This window comes from Heptranchias perlo, chromosome 22, assembly GCF_035084215.1.
Source record: "Heptranchias perlo isolate sHepPer1 chromosome 22, sHepPer1.hap1, whole genome shotgun sequence".
Taxonomy (NCBI): Eukaryota; Metazoa; Chordata; class Chondrichthyes; order Hexanchiformes; family Hexanchidae; genus Heptranchias; species Heptranchias perlo.
In genome coordinates, this window is record NC_090346.1 from 3325502 (window position 1) to 3344399 (window position 18898).

General features: G+C 38.8%; 1 protein-coding gene across 2 annotated transcripts in view; it reads right to left on the minus strand.

The window, feature by feature from the left end:
• The window catches only part of LOC137340408 (protein tweety homolog 3-like), a 157555-nt gene that overhangs the window by 73537 nt on the left and 65120 nt on the right, over window positions 1-18898 (minus strand). For both annotated transcript variants that reach the window (XM_068002821.1, XM_068002822.1), the window contains exons 2-3: window positions 10246-10412; window positions 1337-1448 (exon numbers count right to left, since the gene is read on the minus strand). In XM_068002821.1, the coding sequence (XP_067858922.1) occupies window positions 1337-1448; window positions 10246-10412 (279 nt within the window). The remainder of the gene's footprint in view (window positions 1-1336; window positions 1449-10245; window positions 10413-18898) is intronic.

The following is an 18898-nucleotide window of genomic DNA, read 5'->3' on the forward strand; positions in this document are numbered from 1 at the left end:
CACAATTAGCAGATTAAAGCTAACAAAAATATCTTTCATTGTCAAGCATTATTAAAGAACATATTTATGAAAAGAAGAATTGAAGGAGCACAACTGATGTACACAGAATTTACTGGACAACAGCTGAAATGCTATCAGTAGAAACTATACTGATCAATGCAAGTACTATAAGCATAAATCAAATTAATGAGATACGAGGGCTTTTAGGATGGAAGTATGCATTCTATTGGGATGAATGAGTGTTATAGCAATGTGAACATATTACATATACTACAGGCAAATAAAGCATCAAGTTTTTTTTTAAGAAAAGATGGGATTCAGCAGAATGAAAGCCTCAACAATTCACTAAATTATTGCAGGAACTGGAAAATATTTAAGGTTATTGCAATCATCCACATGCCAGGGATTCTATTAAAGCATTTTGTGACTTTTTTTTTAAAGTGGCTTGTATGCCCTATAATCATGCAGTCCATGACCCAGTGTGGAAAAAGCAGTTTTATCATCTGACACTGGACACTCAAACAGGTTGCCAGACAGGAGGGCGAAGTAAAGAGGGAAATGGAGAAATATTACTTTAAAAATGAATCAGATCTGGAAATACTTTCAGATAGACTATGTAGAACTGTCACTAAATACAAAGTCTAATACTAAGGCAATGGGTTCGCTGGAGGACAGTCTGTCACAGCATTTTGTTCTTTAAGCACTGGCATTTTAAATGGTTTACAAGAGATATACAACATACTCAGCAAACTGGATTTCATAGACAGCTACATGCTATTGATCAGCAACACCAGCTTTTTCATTCAAAGTCACTGTAGCACTAGAATTGAAAAGTATCGTTCATTTACTGCACTCTTGTAATGTGCATGGATTAGGCATTGTTGCATTGGTTTGTTTTTGGAAATCTTTTGCCACCTATGCCATTTTCTTCACCAAGAGGAGCATGAGGCAACTAATTTGCAAACCTCTGTAGCTTATGATCCAGCCACATGGAGGAGAATTAAGGTTGACCCAGGCAATTTACTATAAGACAAGTTTCCCAATTTAGCTATTTTTAAAATCAGATAAAGCCAGATACAACAGCTATTCATCCAACTATATTAAAATTTTCAGCTGCTTTAATTAGAGAACTGGTATAATTCAAGCTCAAGGTACCTTTGGGTAGTTTGGTTTGCAAAAGGTTACAACCTTAATGAATACCACAATGAATACACTAAGAGCATGTTTTGATAATAGTCTCTGTACAGATGAAGACAGCGGCTTTTTCTCAGGAATCCATCAGTTTTTCAGACCCCCAACTGTGAAAAGACTGCACTCCCTGGAAATTAGTACTTACCAGGTATTCGACTCCTGTTATAGTGCGGTTAGCATGTCTCATTGAGTAGGCGAGTCTGAAGACTCCATCACTGGTTTCACCATTACCATAGAAACCAACAGCAATCCCAGCACTAAAAAGACAAGAAATTCCATTACAATGAAGTCTGTTAAGTTCATAGTTTTTATACAGAGGTCTGATTTTTCTTATTATTTGCAATATTAAAAATCTTAATGTGCAAAAAGATGATCCTACAACAGTACTTTTAACCCTTTAGAGACAGAACTACCTCTTACAAAAGTTAGACCAATCCCACTGCCGACAGTGTGATTCAGGAACATATATTTTGGCATGGTGGTTAGGAAGGTAACAGCCGATTCTTGTACTTCACCTCTCATATTAAACATTCAAATACCAGTTCTGAGGAAAGGTCATCGACCTGAAATGTTAACTGTTTCTTTTTCCATTGCTGCCTGACTTGGTGAGTATATCCAGCATTTTCTGTTTTTAATTCAAATACACTTGCCCAATACAGTACAAACTTAGACATGGTATTACATTCCTCTTGTTGGTGATATTAGTACATGTATATTCATTGTTCTCCAACTTAAATGTTACCATTACAGTGCTTTCAGTCAATTCTGTTTTTCACATGATCCAACTACAAGTCTTGAAACATTAGTAGCATGGCCTAATGTTGCTTCTGTTTTAACTCCATCTTGTTTAGTCTTAAAGAGCCCTTGCAAATAGCAAAACAGTCATCACATGTAGCAATCTCACCTAAAATTGCTTGAAAACAAATTTTGAAACAAATGGTTGAACTTTCAATTTCGACATGGGCATAAAACAGGCAATATCAGATCGGCCGCCCATTACCTTGCCCAATTTTCCTTTCCATTAAAGAAATTCAATATTATCCGTTTTACAACCCTGCAAAGTTGAAAGTTCCAATGAATATTTTCCTGATCTACAAGCAGACATTACATCACTAATGCTTAGACCAAAAGCCATTGTCCTTATTATGAGATTATAGCTAAATTGTATGTTAAATGTTAAAATCCCAACCATTTATATAAAATTACAATGGTATCCAATCCATAATCTGGGTTACAATAGTCCCAGTAAATTCAAAGGTGCAAACATTTCAATCAGGTCATTAACTTATCCCATAACATTTACTGCATTTCTAAAAACTAATTTATAGAATGCTTCAAAACATTTCAAATAAGGCATTATATAAATGCAAGTAGCAGTATTTATCACAAGCACAGAAGTAAATGACCTCTCAATATAAAACCATATAAATTTCAGCTTGTATATAACTGTCTATCCAACACTTGAGAATTATTTTTAACCCAGCTTCAGTAAAACATTGTGCAGTTCCAAGAAATCTTAATTTGCATATTCAAATGAAATCTGTAGTTAGATTTTGGGCTCAATCAAACCCATTGCTTTTAAGTGGCTGTTGGATCCAGGTGCCAGATGCTGAAAATTTGATGACCCAACTCCAATAAGAATCACATATTTTGTACTTTGTCCATTAATAACTCCTTCAAATTGGTTACAGGTTTTATTTTATTGCTAAATTGCTGGGGGGGGGGGGGGGGGGAGAAAGAGAGAGAAAGAGAGGCGAGGTGTTTAAAAAAAGTCAGTTGTAGCTACCAGATGCTCTGCAGTTCCTGGACTAGAAAATAACGAGCTTCATTAGTTCTTGTTTAGGCTACAGCTGTACACTGAGCAATCCACAAAGATCCTACAGCTACTAAAACATATCTATACAAGATTGGTTCCCATGTTCTATACTGAAACACTACAATAAAAATTGCAAACTTGGAAATCTGTTCCAGTGTTACATGGTTGAACAATGTTGACTATTTTCTTCATCCAAATTACTGACCTAGGACATTCATAAAAAAGTTACGAGCTGCTTTACATAGAATCCAGAGCACACAAAAAGGTCATTCAGCCCAAATGATTTCTGGCAGTGTTTGTAATCGACACGAACCTCTTTCCACTCTAATTACTTCTTCCCACACTGCCCCCATATCCCTCACGTGTGCATCAAGCCTCCTCTTAAATGCATCAATGCTATCTGCTTCAATCACTCCATACGCATCGAGTTCCACATTCTCGCCACTCTGTGTAAAGAAATTCCTCCTAAATTCTTTTATTTGATACGTTAGTGGTTATCTTATATTTATGCCCCCTTGTTCTAGACTCACAAGAGGAAACAAGTTTCTCCACATGCACCCGATCAAATCCTTCATAATTTTAAGCACCTATATCAGGTCGCCTCTTATTCTGTTTCTCCAGAGAAAACCCCAGCCTGCTCAATATTTCCTGAAAGCTGCATTCTGGTAACATGCTTGTAAATCTTTCTCCAGTGATTGCATGCACTAGTTCAAATGTGGTCTCACCAGGTTCTATGTAAATTTAACAATCCTCCCTGCTCTTGTATTCTACTCCTCATTTCAAGCTCTTTAAACCAATCACTGCACAGATAGCTAAATAACTTATTCCAGTAAATACAAAGCATCACAGCAGGACAATATGTTTGGGGGTTCTGTAACACGTGCTGTCTATTTACAGGACAATATTTTATTGAACACATTAAGTTACTCAAACCTAAAACACAAAATGAAGGAAAAAAACTTCCCACCCAAAGGTTTAATGCTTGCATATTCTTATGTTTACACGCATCCAAAAACCATTGCACCTTCATAACTGCATTAGGCAGTTTTACAAATAAGAAACTGATGCACTGACATGCTGTGCCATGGAATAATGGGGCACAGACTCATTCCTGATCTCAAGCATGTCACCAACAGAGGTGCTATGGAAAGCAAGGAACTTTTCTACAGGGAGGATGGAAACAAACAAACATTCACTTTGGAGTGCTTACACATGTCCTAGCAGATCAGCAAACTTGCACAGCCCAGCACATCTTGCATCAGGAAGAGTTTTTTTTAATGGAGTATAAACACAGTCATTTACTCATCATTTTATTATTTAGTATATTAACCATGCTGTTCACACAACAGTACACAGATGAAAAATGCAAATTATCTCACAAAATAAAATGATTCCAATACAACGCCAAACTTAGAACACAATCGTATTGCTGGGCTCCCCAAATACATGTCTCTCAGTCGGTTGCAAGTCAAATATAAAGCTGCTAAAAGTCACCAAGATCTGACAAAAACTGGTCTTTCTAGCAGTCAGTAAATTGAAAGAGTTTTACTTTTGGCTTGCAGCTGGCTATGAGAACCACGCTTGGGAAACTTGGCACCAGTGTGAGGGCCTATAAGTTATGGAGTTCAAGAGACTTTTCTTTCAACCCAAAAGTAGGTAAATCAGGTTAGTGAAAAGATTGAAAACAATATACTAATATAGGTCTAGCAAGTTTGTCAATTAAGATATATATAACGGAAGGCCTTTCTGCTCATGATAGCTCTTCTCTCTAGAATAAATCCATAAGCCCCACATCACAGTATGTATCTCTGAAATGATTTCAAGATTTTTGCCACCACTAAGCAATTTAGAAGTTCATTCCATATATTAATTTATGTTAACAACTTTCCAGCATCAGTTCTAAATTTCGTTGGTTCGAACTGGTGTCCTCTTGTCTCTCAGATTAATCACAAAGGTAAGTACAGATGATAGAGACATTGGACTCATTAATTTGAAGTCATGTTCCAGATTTACCTTTTCTGTGTTTACTATCTTATATAACTCTGAGTTCCCCTCTCAATCACCTCCTTGCAAGGCACAAAAGCCCAACTTTTTCCAGTCAGTCAGTCGTCTCAGGCAGGGGTCAAGTCTCGTGGCTCTTCTCCACACCATCTCCAGAGCTTAAATGCATCCCTTGAATCACAATAATTGTTTCCAATAGCTCCCAAATACTGCACTGGCTGTTAAATTGAGACTGTGGAGATTAGACCAGCTTAGATGTTTGGCACAGCTGTCTCTGGATAAATAAGCACATTAAAGATCAGATCGAGAGAAAGCACTCTTGGATTTACATCACAGATGAACATTAGATGAAGGTGCCAGGATGCCTTGAATGGCTAAACTGGTGATTTCCAAATCCCAGGTGGCTGTTTTCATTTAATTTGTTTTGGACCATTACTACCATACTTGAAGGGGCCATAATATTCACACTAGGACTCTGGTCACAACATCAGACAAAACACAGGTAATTCAGGCACTGTCCTTTCTGAGCACAGCAGTTGAAACATTAAAGATTAGTAGAATGAATAGCAGCAGGAACACACTCCTTTTCTTAAACCGCAGCTCTGGTATTGTATGATACAATACCTCAACACACAAAGAACAAGGATAAAAATCTTGATCAATTGAAGGGAAAGCAACATCAACATAATGAGTATAGTACTATTACTGCCCATTCCCCCAAAAAACAGGAGCCAAAGACATTATCTAGAACACTGGAAATCAAATAAATTTTACTCCACAATATAAAGTTGCCCGTCAGGCCAGAAATACATTCTTTCCTTTCAAAGAAACCCTCACCATTTAGTCAAATATCACAGATAAAATGTTTAACAAGAAAACTAAACAGTCAAAAAGGAAGATTGACAGTTCTTGTAAAAATTCTTCGTGGAGAATTTATATACAGTAGGGTCATATGTACAAAATCTATATTTAACTCAATCTGAACTGAAATTAGTGTTTATTCAAAGCCTTTGTTTGCTTTGAGTTTCGTATTCAATTTAAATAGTAGAAATTGATTTGATTTTTTTACCATAAATATGGTAAATCAACAATTGCAAGGAATCATAGCTTCTTTACCGAGGTATCAAATGTGACTGCTCATCTCGCCTTATCACCAATAGTACGAGCAATGAAAGTGAAGTCTTTGGTGGTGAAAACAGACGGCTGATGGCAGCCTGTTTGCCACTCACTCCTCCCCATACTGGCACCGCAGGAACTTTACCACCCACGTATGAATCAGGACTCAAATTCTACATGCACACAGCTTGCTGGCACAGGCCATTTTCAAAAAATTGAATATATCCACCCAAAGATCTGAAGGGATGCAGTGGACTTACAGTACTAGTACAGGGAGAGATGCATGTGCCCAGGGCAGTTGCACTGGCAGCATCCACTTCTTTGGCGGATTCTTTTTCTCTCCTGTTGACTATACCACCCCACACTATAAACAAGGTGGATTTACCAGTATAGTAAATACAGCTCGGTATCAAATAAGCTATTAGAACAGATGTTAACATGGAACCTTTGCAGCTGCTAAAGTTCATTACCAGAAACTACTGTCTTTGTTCTCTCAAATGACATTATATCACACTGAGTGTGGAAAAAGGGGGGAAAGAAATCAAAAATCTTGGGAAATTCAAGTTATTTTATCTTTCTACCCAGTCACAATCCATACACTGGCCAAGAAAGTGAACAGGTGACCAAGTTCCAAGTATGAGAATGCAGAAGCCTCTGTAAATAGCCACTTGATGGTGTTAAAGCAGTCCAGCGGCTCTTCCTGACTGTCCTTCCCTCCTTCCTTGTGGGGAAGTGCCAGGGTCTGCCATTTCCTTCCATCTGGAAGCATGGCTATGATGGGAAATGCACTACTGCCAACAACCATGGTTCCAAATTCATGACTCAGCATTCCAAAATACAGCTGTTCCAACTGTACTGCACCAAGCACACTCAGATTTTTATTTCTCAACAGAAAATAGTTGCAGGTTAAATGTAAGCAATACTACCGCCTAAATTTTCCAACCCGTGTTATTTTAACACCAGCTTTAAACCGTTTATTTTAGATCTGGTAGATGGTGATATGAACATATCACTCAGAAAATCTAGGCTTACCATCCCAAAGACTGACTATCAAATTGTATCTGCAGATTTTCCTGGTTTCTGTCTTTAAGTAATATTGGGGAGACTTGAGTTGAAATGTGCTGTGGAAGTCACAAGGTTGATAACGAGCAGAAAATAGAGAGGGTGAGGAAAAAATAAATACAAAGCACATTCATACTCCACTCCAACTGTTTACATACCAAGAGATTCATTTCTTTCATCCCTCTTGCAAAAAACATTTGTAGTACACACTGGAAAAATTAAGCATCCAACGACTTGTAATTATATGGCGCCTTTAACGTAGAAAAATGTTCCAAAGTGCTTCGAAGAAGGATAATCCGACAAAAAATCAACACTAATCCAAAGAAGGAAATATTAGGAGGGGTGGCTAAAGCATATGGGTTTCAAGGAGAGTCCTATAGGAGAGGAAGGTGGAGAGATGTAGGGAGGAAATTCAAGAACTAAGGGTCTAGATGGCAGAAGGCATGGCAGCCAATATTAGGGCGAAGGGATTGTGGCATGCACAAGAGACCAGAGTTGGGTGAATGCAGAGTTCACAGAGGGTTGTGGGGCTGGAGAAGGTTGCAGAGATGTGAAGTCATTCAGGTATCCAATTACTATGCTTTACAACATGTCAAGACATAGCATTTCAGTGTATAAATAAGTTGGTGTGGCTATTGGGTACTGCAGAATGCTTCTGCAAAACAGCAAATACAATTACAGACTGATTTCATAATAAATCCATGAAGTAGAAGGCTTAACGTGCCAATCCTAGTGCATTGTGTAGTGCAACAAAATAAGCAATGTGACAAAAAGGTATTTCTTCCATGGTTTCTTATTTTTATTTTAAAATATACTTTTAAAATGCCACTCTCAAGGTGGGAGTTGCGCATTTTTTTTGAAGCCTACAAATTGGCTAAAGTGATACAAGGTCTAAAGTAGCCCTGAGAAAGTACAAAGCATCATTACTTTGCAGCTTATCATCAATAGAATAATTCCCGTTTGTGTTTGACTGCCGTGTAACAGGGTACTTGACTTGAAAATCTCATCAGGATGGACAGCTGTTAGATCAAAGGGGAATCCTGTACATAAATGTCACAGATCTGTCATCAGTTCTTATTTTGATTGCGGCCTGGTTATGAGGTGCCGGTCAGAAGACAGCTCTACGAAGATGCAGCTACATAAATCTTGCAAATTCTGTTCGTAAACTAAGGGATCAGATTGCTTTCTCTCTGATCAATATTTGTTTTATCCCAAATTCTGCAAGGAAGTTTTCAAAAGAGTTTGATCTACTTTGTCTTTTTAACCTTTAATGAACTGGCTCCAGACTGCTCATCTGACCTGATTCAATATCGCACTTATACCACTACTTCTGTAGTTAACCCTGTGAATAAACTTGTTTAATTAATTTAATCTGTTAAGAAAAGTGTCTAGTGTAGCTGTCATTATCAGTCTTGAGAAATTATGTGAAGCATAGTGGAATTCCTATGTATTATCTGGCAGCAATAAAAGGGTTCATTGTTCACCCTAGGCATGCAATCCTAGATTACTTTGCACATAATGTCACCTTTTGGTCCATAGGGAATGAGATCTTGTCTATGGAAGTAAACTTTTGCCCTTGATTGGACAAAAAGTATCTGGCGTTAACTTGAATTGCAACTGTGCATCGGTGTTTGCGAGAAGAAACTTGAAGTTCAGAACAGTTCCCTTTTTGAATGTCAATTTCTCAATGTCACGGCTACTGTATCATTCCAGAGCTGTACCATATAAGTTCATTCATCTTGGATTTTTAATCCTCTAGCCACCTCAATTTTTTTTAAATGAAAATGTCATACAACTTCACACAAGGGTAGGTTACATGCATCTGTTTCTCATCTGGATGGACAGATATTAATTTATAGAAACTCAGCATCTAAAATTCAATGTTATTAATTATACCACACCAAAGTCCAAGTGCAACTTTCCTTCTTTAAAAAGAACTAGACAACATTTCTAAATTACAAACACATCTTCCATGGCATTGCTCATGGAGGGCAGGCTGTTTTTTTTTAAAACAATAGAGTTGTTACCAATAAAGCTTGAAGGGAAGTGTTACAAGAAGTGCAATGCTTATTGGAAGTGCACAATACACAACACTTAATGTATTACAGATGCAACTGAGGAAGATTTCTGCTTTTTGTATTTGTAACAAAATCATAAAATGCATTCTTTATACCTTAAATATGTAACTTCATTTTCTCTTCCCACACCCCTACCGTTTGTTGGGTCCCACATGGTTCTACCCGTGCTTACAATGGATTAATCCATGGCCCTGTCAATATAGATCAAGGATTGGCTTACTGCAGGCTCACTTTTACAAAGCATGAACAACCCAAATCAGTTTTCTCTCTAAGAGACAATGCTTCACCACTCAAAAATAGCAAAGTCTATTCCTCATTAGGCAAATTTGAACAGGCTAATGGTGGGATTTCAATTGTGGCCTTCTAAACTAGGCACCAGTATCACACATGACTGGTGCATAAAAAACAGAATTGGAAAATGTGAGCATCCCAATTCAAACTACCATTTGCCATATGGACAAAGTGGGAACAGCATGGAAACCAACAAAAAAGTTCATGTCATGAAGATGACCAAGCATCAGTATTAAACCGTTTAGCACAATGCTGCATTTGGCAAGCACCAAGTCAAGTCTCTTTTTCGGCACATTTTATTTTCTCCAAACTGCAAAATTCCCTAACCAAGAGGCAGGGACAGTGACCTGTTTCTCAGCCTATGCAAATGCTACTGTTTAACCATATATGAAGTGATGCAAAACAGTGGTTCAGAATAACTTGCCCTCATACTTGTAGAAGCATTTAGGTTTGTTTGGTGTTCCCTTTAACATGGCTGCAATAGGAACTTGCTGTGCAGAATAACAGGCATGGACTGGAATTGTATCATAACATGGTGAAACATGTTATGATACACTGCTCATATAACACACTGCTCATATAAGAGTTCACCGTATCACTAGGACAAATAAGCTTTGCTATGGACAAAAACCCTAGTAAATCCCTTCTGTAAGAGAAACACTAATCTCATACCGGATGAGTTGTCCTCACCTGCACACAAGTGTTGCTATGATGACACACCATGCTGTACAGCAGCAGTCTGCGTTTGGCTGATCTTCACTCTTCCGCCGACAGCACAGCCAAAAGGAATAGAAGAGAAGGAAGAGGAGGTTGAGGGCAAGGCAGACCAGAGCGACTCCACCTAACAGCAAGAGTGACTGTAGGAGAAAAGAGGGGGAAGTGTTACTATTTAATTCAATGCATCAGCGCGAGTTATTTCTTTAGCCCTCAAATTCAGAAACATTCACAATATATATACCAAAGAAAATAATAATTTATCTGAGGCCTTAACAGATTTCCCTTTTTATTACTGAGTACATAATATAGCACATCACTGTAAATTAAGAACTAGCTTTGGAGAGGGGGGCAAGGGGGGGGGGGGGGGGGGGGGAGTCAAAGAGGGGATGGAAAAGATGCTGACATGAGTATAGAAAGATATTTTACATTGATTGTTTTCAAAAGGCAAAGAATCCAGCTTAAAGCCTCTGCAAATTCGTACTGTAATATGAAAGCAGGTCAGGACATTATAATGGCAGCAATGATAGTTGGCTAACTTTTAGTGCAGAAACAAGCATGGCGAAGAGTCACACCTGAATTCAGATTGGCAAGTGAACTACATTTGTGGGAAATGACATGGAGACAGGTAAACATGATCAGCAGAGAGAAGGGTTCTGGATTGTTGATATTTAAGCATATTTGATTTTTAATTATTATTGTAGGTTAAAGTCATTGGACTAGTTCATACTTTGACTTTATCGATAGTGCAGTTACATGTATGGGGGCAAACAAGCCAAACTATGTCCACTAATCTGCATTCAGAACACAGTATTTTTCCATCAAAATTTTTTTTTAAAACTTAAGTTAAATGGTTGCTTTTTTCTGAAACTTATCTTAATGTTTTCACCATTAGGGAGAATGTATACACATAACATATTTGCTTATTGAAGCAAACCCAAACAGTAAGTAATTTAATAAATGCACTTTGGGAATCTTTGAAATGAGGACAGCATTCACCCACTGCGTATGTCCTAAGTAAATATACACACAGTAGAAACTGCTGTTGATGGATCAGCTACTTGTGCAAAAATACAGCTATAAAAAGACATTTGTGTAGTAATAAAAGTTTAGAATGAACATACTTCAGTCAATTAAATCAAATTGACCCAAGATTTGTATTTTGCCACCTAAAATCACACTCAAGTACAGCTCTATTTGCAAATAAAGCAGACGTTGATTTGGTGGCACCAGTTGCTTCCTGTTACAGGATAAGGAGCTACATAATATTGCACGATTTAGAAATGAAGGTGCAAACCCCAAAATTTCTTGAAAACAAAAAAAGAGCATGCTATTAGCATTTAAAACGGTAAGAGATAGAAGCAAGTAAAGGACAAAATCTGCCACCACCCCTTCAAATAGGAAGTTAATTGCAGCAAGAATTTATGTTGATTAAAGTGCAAAAATTATACAAATGGAAGACAGGTATTATAATATTGAAAGATCACCCGTGGAAAGGCAATACACCCTCTGATTGTAAGCAGGAAACTGGCAAGACAATAATGCTGTAATCAGAGGTGTAAACAGCCAAAAGGCAACAATCAAATGTTGACTCATATTTTAATTGCTTTTATCCTATCATAAAGAAACAAAAAATAGCTGGTGAATACTGAGTGTTTGGACCTCTGTGTAAATTTAGGATAGGAGATTTGAATCAATGACATAAGCCATCAAGAATGCACAGAAAGAAAGAACTTGCATTTATATAGTGCCTTTCACGTCCTACAGCCAATGAAGTACATTTGAAGTGCAGTCACTGTTGTTTTGTAGGCAAGCTCAGCAACCAATTTGCACACAGCCAAATCCTACAAACAGAAATTAGTTGAATGACCAGATAATCTGTTTTAGTGACGTTGATTGAGGGATAAACATTGGCCAGAACAGAGATATCTCCCCTGCTCTTCTTCTAATGCCATGGGATCTTTTACTCTATCCTACCCTGGTAGATAGACTGGGCCTCCATTCAATGTCTCATCCATTGGAGATGCCACCTCAGTACCTTCCTCGGTACTGAAAAGTAAAGAGAGGAAGACTTGCATTTATATAGCGCCTTTCACAACATCAGGACATCCCAAACCACTTTACAGCCAATTGAGTACTTTTTTCAGGAACTGTCCCTCTAGATTGGAAAATTGCACGTCACTCTGCTTTTTAAGAAAGGAGAGGGAGGGAAACCGGGGAATTATAGACCAGTGAGCCTAACATCTGTTGTGGGGAAAATGCTGGAGTCTATAATTAACGATAGGGTGATTGAACACCGAGAATTTTCAGTTAATCAGAGAGAGCCAGCATGGATTTGTGAAAGGTAGGTCGTGCCTGACAAACCTGATTGAATTTTTTGAAGAGATGACTAAAGTAGTGGACAGGGGAATGTCAATGAATGTTATTTATATGGACTTCCAAAAGGCATTTGATAAGGTCCCACATAAGAGACTGTTAGCTAAGATAGAAGCCCATGGAATCGAGGGAAAAGTACGGACTTGGTTAGGAGGTTGGCTGAGCGAAAGGCGACAGAGAGTAGGGATAATGGGAAGGTACTCACATTGGCAGGATGTGACTAGTGGAGTCCTGCAGGGATCTGTCTTGGGGCCTCAATTATTCACAATATTTATTAACGACTTAGATGAAGGCATAGAAAGTCTCATATCTAAGTTTGCCGATGACACAAAGATTGGTGGCATTGTAAGCAGTGTAGATGAAAACAGAAAATTACAAAGCGATATTGATAGATTAGGTGAATGGGCAAAACTGTGGCAAATGGAATTCAATGTAGACAAATGTGAGGTCATCCACTTTGGATCAAAAAAGGATAGAACAGGGTACTTTCTAAATGGTAAAAAGTTAAAAACAGTGGATGTCCAAAGGGACTTATGCGGTTCAAGTACATAGATCATTGAAGTGGCATGAACAGGTGCAGAAAATAATCAATAAGGCTAATGGAATGCTGGCCTTTATATCTAGAGGACTAGAGTACAAGGGGGCAGAAGTTATGCTGCAGCTATACAAAACCCTGGTTAGACCGCACCTGGAGTACTGTGAACAGTTCTGGGCACCACACCTTCAGAAGGACATATTGGCCTTGGAGGGAGTGCAGCGTAGGTTTACTAGAATGATACCCAGATTTCAAGGGTTAAGTTACGAGGAGAGATTACACAAATTGGGGTTGTATTCTCTAGAGTTTTGAAGGTTATGGGGTGATCTGTTCGAAGTTTAAAAGATATTAGGGGGAACAGATAGGGTGGATAGAGAAACTATTTCCGCTGGTTGGGGATTTTAGGAGTAGGGGGCACAGTCTCAAAATTAGAGCCAGACCTTTCAGGAGCGAGATTAGAAAACATTTCTACACACAAAGGGTGGCAGGAGTTTGGAACTCTCTTCCGCAAACGGCAATTGATACTAGCTCAATTGCTATATTTAAATCTGAGATAGATAGCTTTTTGGCAACCAAAGGTATTAAGGGATATGGGCCAAAGGCAGGTATATGGAGTTAGATCACAGATCAGCCATGATCTTATCAAATGGCAGAGCAGGCACGAGGGGCTGAATGGCCTACTCCTGTTCCTATGTTCCTATGTAGGAAACGCAGCACATTTTGTGCACAGCAAGCTTCCACAAACAGCAATGTGATAATGACCAGATAATCTGTTTTAGTGGTGTTGGTTGAGGGATAAATGTTGGCCAGGACACCGGGGAGAACTCCCCTGCTCTTCATCGAATAGTGCCACGGGACCCATGAGAACACAGATGTGGCCTCGGTTATAACGTCTCATCCGAAAGACATCCTGGAGTGGGACTTGAACCCACAATCTTCTGACTCAGAGGGGAGAGTGCTACCCACTGAGCTACAGCTGACACACTGTATTGCACTTGCTTCTGCACTGAAGTGTCAGTCTATGTGCTCAAGACCTGGCATGGAGCTTGAACCCACAACCTTCGAACTCAGGAGAGAATGTTACCAGCGTCAAGGCTGACATGGAAGACATTCCGTAAACTAAGCCCCTCAAATGGTTACATCATATAATCTGTGCAGGCATTTCAATTACAGCTGAATTCAAGCCATGAGTCTGAACAGCATTCTGCTAGCAGAACCACATCCCTCCAGAGCCAGCCTTACTCAAACTCAGCAATGAGCACAGTTGTCTAATGTTAAATTCAGCTGTTTGATAAATTAGCTATTGCTAAAGAACTGGCTCATTCAGGCAACTGATATGCAAGTTCGAACAAATAACTAAGTTGCAAGATCGCAATAAATATTTCTGCATTTGACAAAGCAATCGAATAAAGCCTACTTAATAAAAAGAGTAAATAAGGAGAAACTGTTTCCAGTGGCAGGTGGGCCGACAACCAAAGGACACAGATTTAAGATAATTGGCAAAAGAACCAGAGGGAAGATGAGGAGAATTTTTTTTTTAAAAACACAGCAAGTTGTTATGATCTGGAATGCACTGCCTGAATGGGTGGTGGAAGCAGATTCAATAGTAACTTTCAAAAGGGAATTGAACATATACTTGAAAAGGAAAAATTTGCAGGACTATGGGGAAGAGTGGGGGAGTGGGAATAATTGGATAACTCTTTCAAATAACCAGCACAGGCACAATGGGCCATATAGCCTCCTTCAATGCTTCTATGTAAAACTTATGTTGTTGAACTATTCCATATGAGGACAGACATAAGTTGATGCACAACAGAGTGACTTTTGACAATAACAAACTTGAGACTTACTGATTATTCAGCACTGTTTAAAGGTCTGTCTAAGCTAAAAGTCAAGTTGCTGATGACAATTCTAACTGTTTAGGTAATCTTAGTATATTTACAAATGAAAAAGAGTAACTAACTGTGATTGTCATGGTTATAAAACCCAGTATCAATTAGTGAGCAGTAGCCAATTCTGGCTAGTATTCAGCAATCAAAGAACTACAATATCTACTGGAAGGCACCTTGATGGACCATAACCAAAAAGCAGAGCTCCCCAGTCCCACCCATTAATGAATGCTCAAGTTTATCATTTATCAGATGACAATCAATTAAGGGTGCACACTGATGGAAAACTGTTGGCATAACTTTTCTCATTACTCAGAACTGCTAATCTCACTGCTGTCCAAATCCAAAAGGGAATTAAATAATCAGAGGAAATACCGTCACTTAAAACCACCACAGTGAATAACGCCCAGCTGTGTCAATGAAATAAACTACTAGAAATACTGCTGACTACTGTTATGATTTGGGTGAGGGGCGCGAGGGCGGGCGCAATAAAAAGAACCAGGACCACTTACGATTCAGGGTACTTACCCATAGTCTTCATCTATGCTCTCTGCAAACTGTCTTCCATAGGCAAGCCCACACTTCTTACAAACCAAAATGTGCACTTCTGCACTAAACATCTGGCACACAGATTCCACAAGGTGAACAACAAACCCTTCTACCACTTGGGTATGCTCCAGAAATAATATAGCCTACATACAGCGTGTTCCAAATAATTCAGAATTAACAGAAAACACTAATTTGTCTTAGGCTAAAATTACTAATTCACATCTAAGTAAATTGAAAAAGAATGATTCAGCAGATAAACAAATGCTGTACTTAACAGTCTAAAGTCTTAGCATGTTTAACTATGAATCTGTGATGAAAACCTTTACGTGAGAAATGAACTTGAGTCATTGGATGCATCAGAGACCACCTGCATATGGTACAGAGAAACAGGAAACTGAAGACAACACATCACCAACCTGACAATTCTTTTGATGTCCAATCTGGTATAAAAGATATAGGGCCAAATTTTCCTGCACCCTTCAGCTCAAGACGATTTTGCTCCATAACTTGCTGGAAGTGCGAGCTGATGCAACGAGGCATCTGGGACCTTACTGAACGTCGGGACCAACAATCTATTGCCTTAATCAATGAGAGTTACGGTTTGAGAAACAGAGGAAAGACAGGGAAGGTGGGTGAATTAGAGTCGAATCACAGAGAAAGAAATAAAGTGATGGAAAGAAAGATTGGATTAAGAGGAAAAAAACGGAAAGAAAAACTTAAATTTGACATTTTTAAAATCTCTAACAATTGACTACACGCAGGAATGAGATTGAACAGTTTAAACTGTTCCTTTTCTGGGCCAGAGAAATTGATTGGCATTACATTAACAATAATCATGTTGTTAAAAAGGTACTTACGCTATTAATTATGAGTCCTAACTTTCTGCGGCGAGTTTAATGGGCAATTAATGTGCAAATCAAGCAAGTTTTTAAAAATAACGGAGAGATTAAGGCTGAGATGCCGTTTGTGCAAGGCAAACGGTAGAGTGGCAAAAATCGACTAGCAAGTTGTGGAGATTCATAACTCACAGCATATCTCTTCATCCCCTGGACCTGCTGGGCAATTTGCGCATTAATAACAGCGTGCACCATTATAATGCCAGTATTTTTCCAGGAAGATTTGGCCCAAAAATATCCTTCACAATTAATCAAAAATATCAAAGCAAATTCAAGTATCAGGGCAGCCTTTCAGGTATAGGACGGTCAATTAAAACCATCAAGGATTCCCTTTTCACAGCAAATGAATTGAATACAATGATGATTCTAGCAGTGAGAAGGCCCGCGCCTGATTTGTGCACGTGTCAGGGCTACTGTTAAATTCAGCACAGTCTTTTTTATGCGGCCATCTGAAATGAGCGCAGGCCTCATTTAAATATTGGCCCAGAAACTGCTGGAAAAATAATGGCGCGTTCACAGCGCCCGCCATTATTAGCGCGTAAAAGAATTCAATTTATGAAGAGATAAACCATGAGTTCCGATTCGCCACAAATTGCTGGACGATTTGCGCCACTCCGCCATTAGCCTCACCAAAACCGAAAAAATTACCATCTCGGCGTTAGCATCCTCATTGCGTGTCATAAAATTGCAGGATATGCACCGTTAATACGAATTAATCTTGCTGCAGCCATTTAGGGCTGGTGATTCATGTCATAAGGACCATGTTAATAATGTGATATATGGTCCAGATATGTCACTCAAGCTTGGAGGCACAGAAAGGGAACAATGAAATTGTGGAATATCACTCCCACAGGTTGTAATTGTTCCTGGAGGTTTTTTTTAAATTTAACATTTTTTTCTTACTTTTCCTTTCTGTATCTTTTCTCTCTCTCTCTCTCTCTCTACTTCTATCTCAATCCGCTCTTTATTTCTCTTTCTGTATTAATTTGATTCTAATTCATCCTATTTCCTTCTCTGTCATTCGCCCTGTTGCTTGATCTATCCTTAAATTTTATTGGTTAAGGAGATAGACCGTTGGACCAGACGTTCAGGAGGTCCCAGATGCCCCAATGACCTTGCATTAATTCACATTTACAGCTCAAAAATAATACGATGTGTAGGGTGAGGTAAAAAAATCCAATTCATGGCAACCGCCATGAGATACGCCGCTCCAGCAATTTCTGGGCCATTGAAATTAGGCTCCTTTGCCCATTTCCAGACCTGGAAATTGATGAAAAGCAGTGAAAAGTTGTGGGAGCTGTGGAAGAAGCCGGCAGGTAATGATTTTTAAAACTTACTTTAATGTAGAGCCAGTCGGAGGAAGAGTGCTCCTCCTGCCTCCACATTAACACTGCGGCTGCTGCTGGCCCACACTTGCAATGCCCACAAAAATCAGCCAAAAGAAAGTATGTTGCTGTGTATGTTCATAGGCCTTCTTGCCATTGTAAATTCAGTATTACATAAAAGCAATTTCTGCCTTGATGGGGAATGCAGTAAGGTCAAAAACAAATCTTAACTGTACATGCACATGGTATAGTACACTGATGTCATCTTGTAAGGTTACAATAGCCCAACTGGTCATACAAGACACTTCTGGTCAATGTCCCTCTAAACCCAGATATATACCCAACTCAATTGGCATTTATATTTGTCACCACCTAAAATTCAGCATAAGTGCCTGATGAAGCTCTGTACATGACAAAATGAACAATGGGTTTAAGGAAATTCAATACTGAAAGGGTTGTAAACCTTGGAACTGTGCAGTTGAGAGTCTGGTTTGTTTCTCTAGCCAGAAGACAGCCACTGTGTGCTGTAGCAGTATTTGGCTTGGTTTCTCAGGCTCAAGAACAAATGCCTAATGATCTGATACCCTATACTGTAGCGTAGAGAGGAAATCCTGGCCATCTGGGGTTATTCCATTGCATGCAAACTTCAAACTGCAGGAACAGATGTCATGTCTGCCCAATTCCATGTATAGAGTTTGAACCAAAATGCTATTTCTGCAAAATATATTATACTGAATGTATAATAATACCTTTAGATTATATTACTGTATTAAATAGTTTAATGGAAGATGTTTGAGTGACCTCATAAATCTGGAGGTATTTATATACTTATGACTACCAGAATCGCAAATTCATCTGTGTCATACTTAAACTGACAATACTCAGAATCATAGAAAATTTACAGCACAGAAGGAAGCCATTCAGCCCATCATGTCCATGCCAGCCTTAAATGAGCCACCCAGCCTAATCCCACTTTCCAGCACTTGGTCCGTAGCCTTGTAGGTCACAGCACTTCAGGTGCACATCCAGGTACTTTTTAAATGAGTTGAGGGTTTCTGC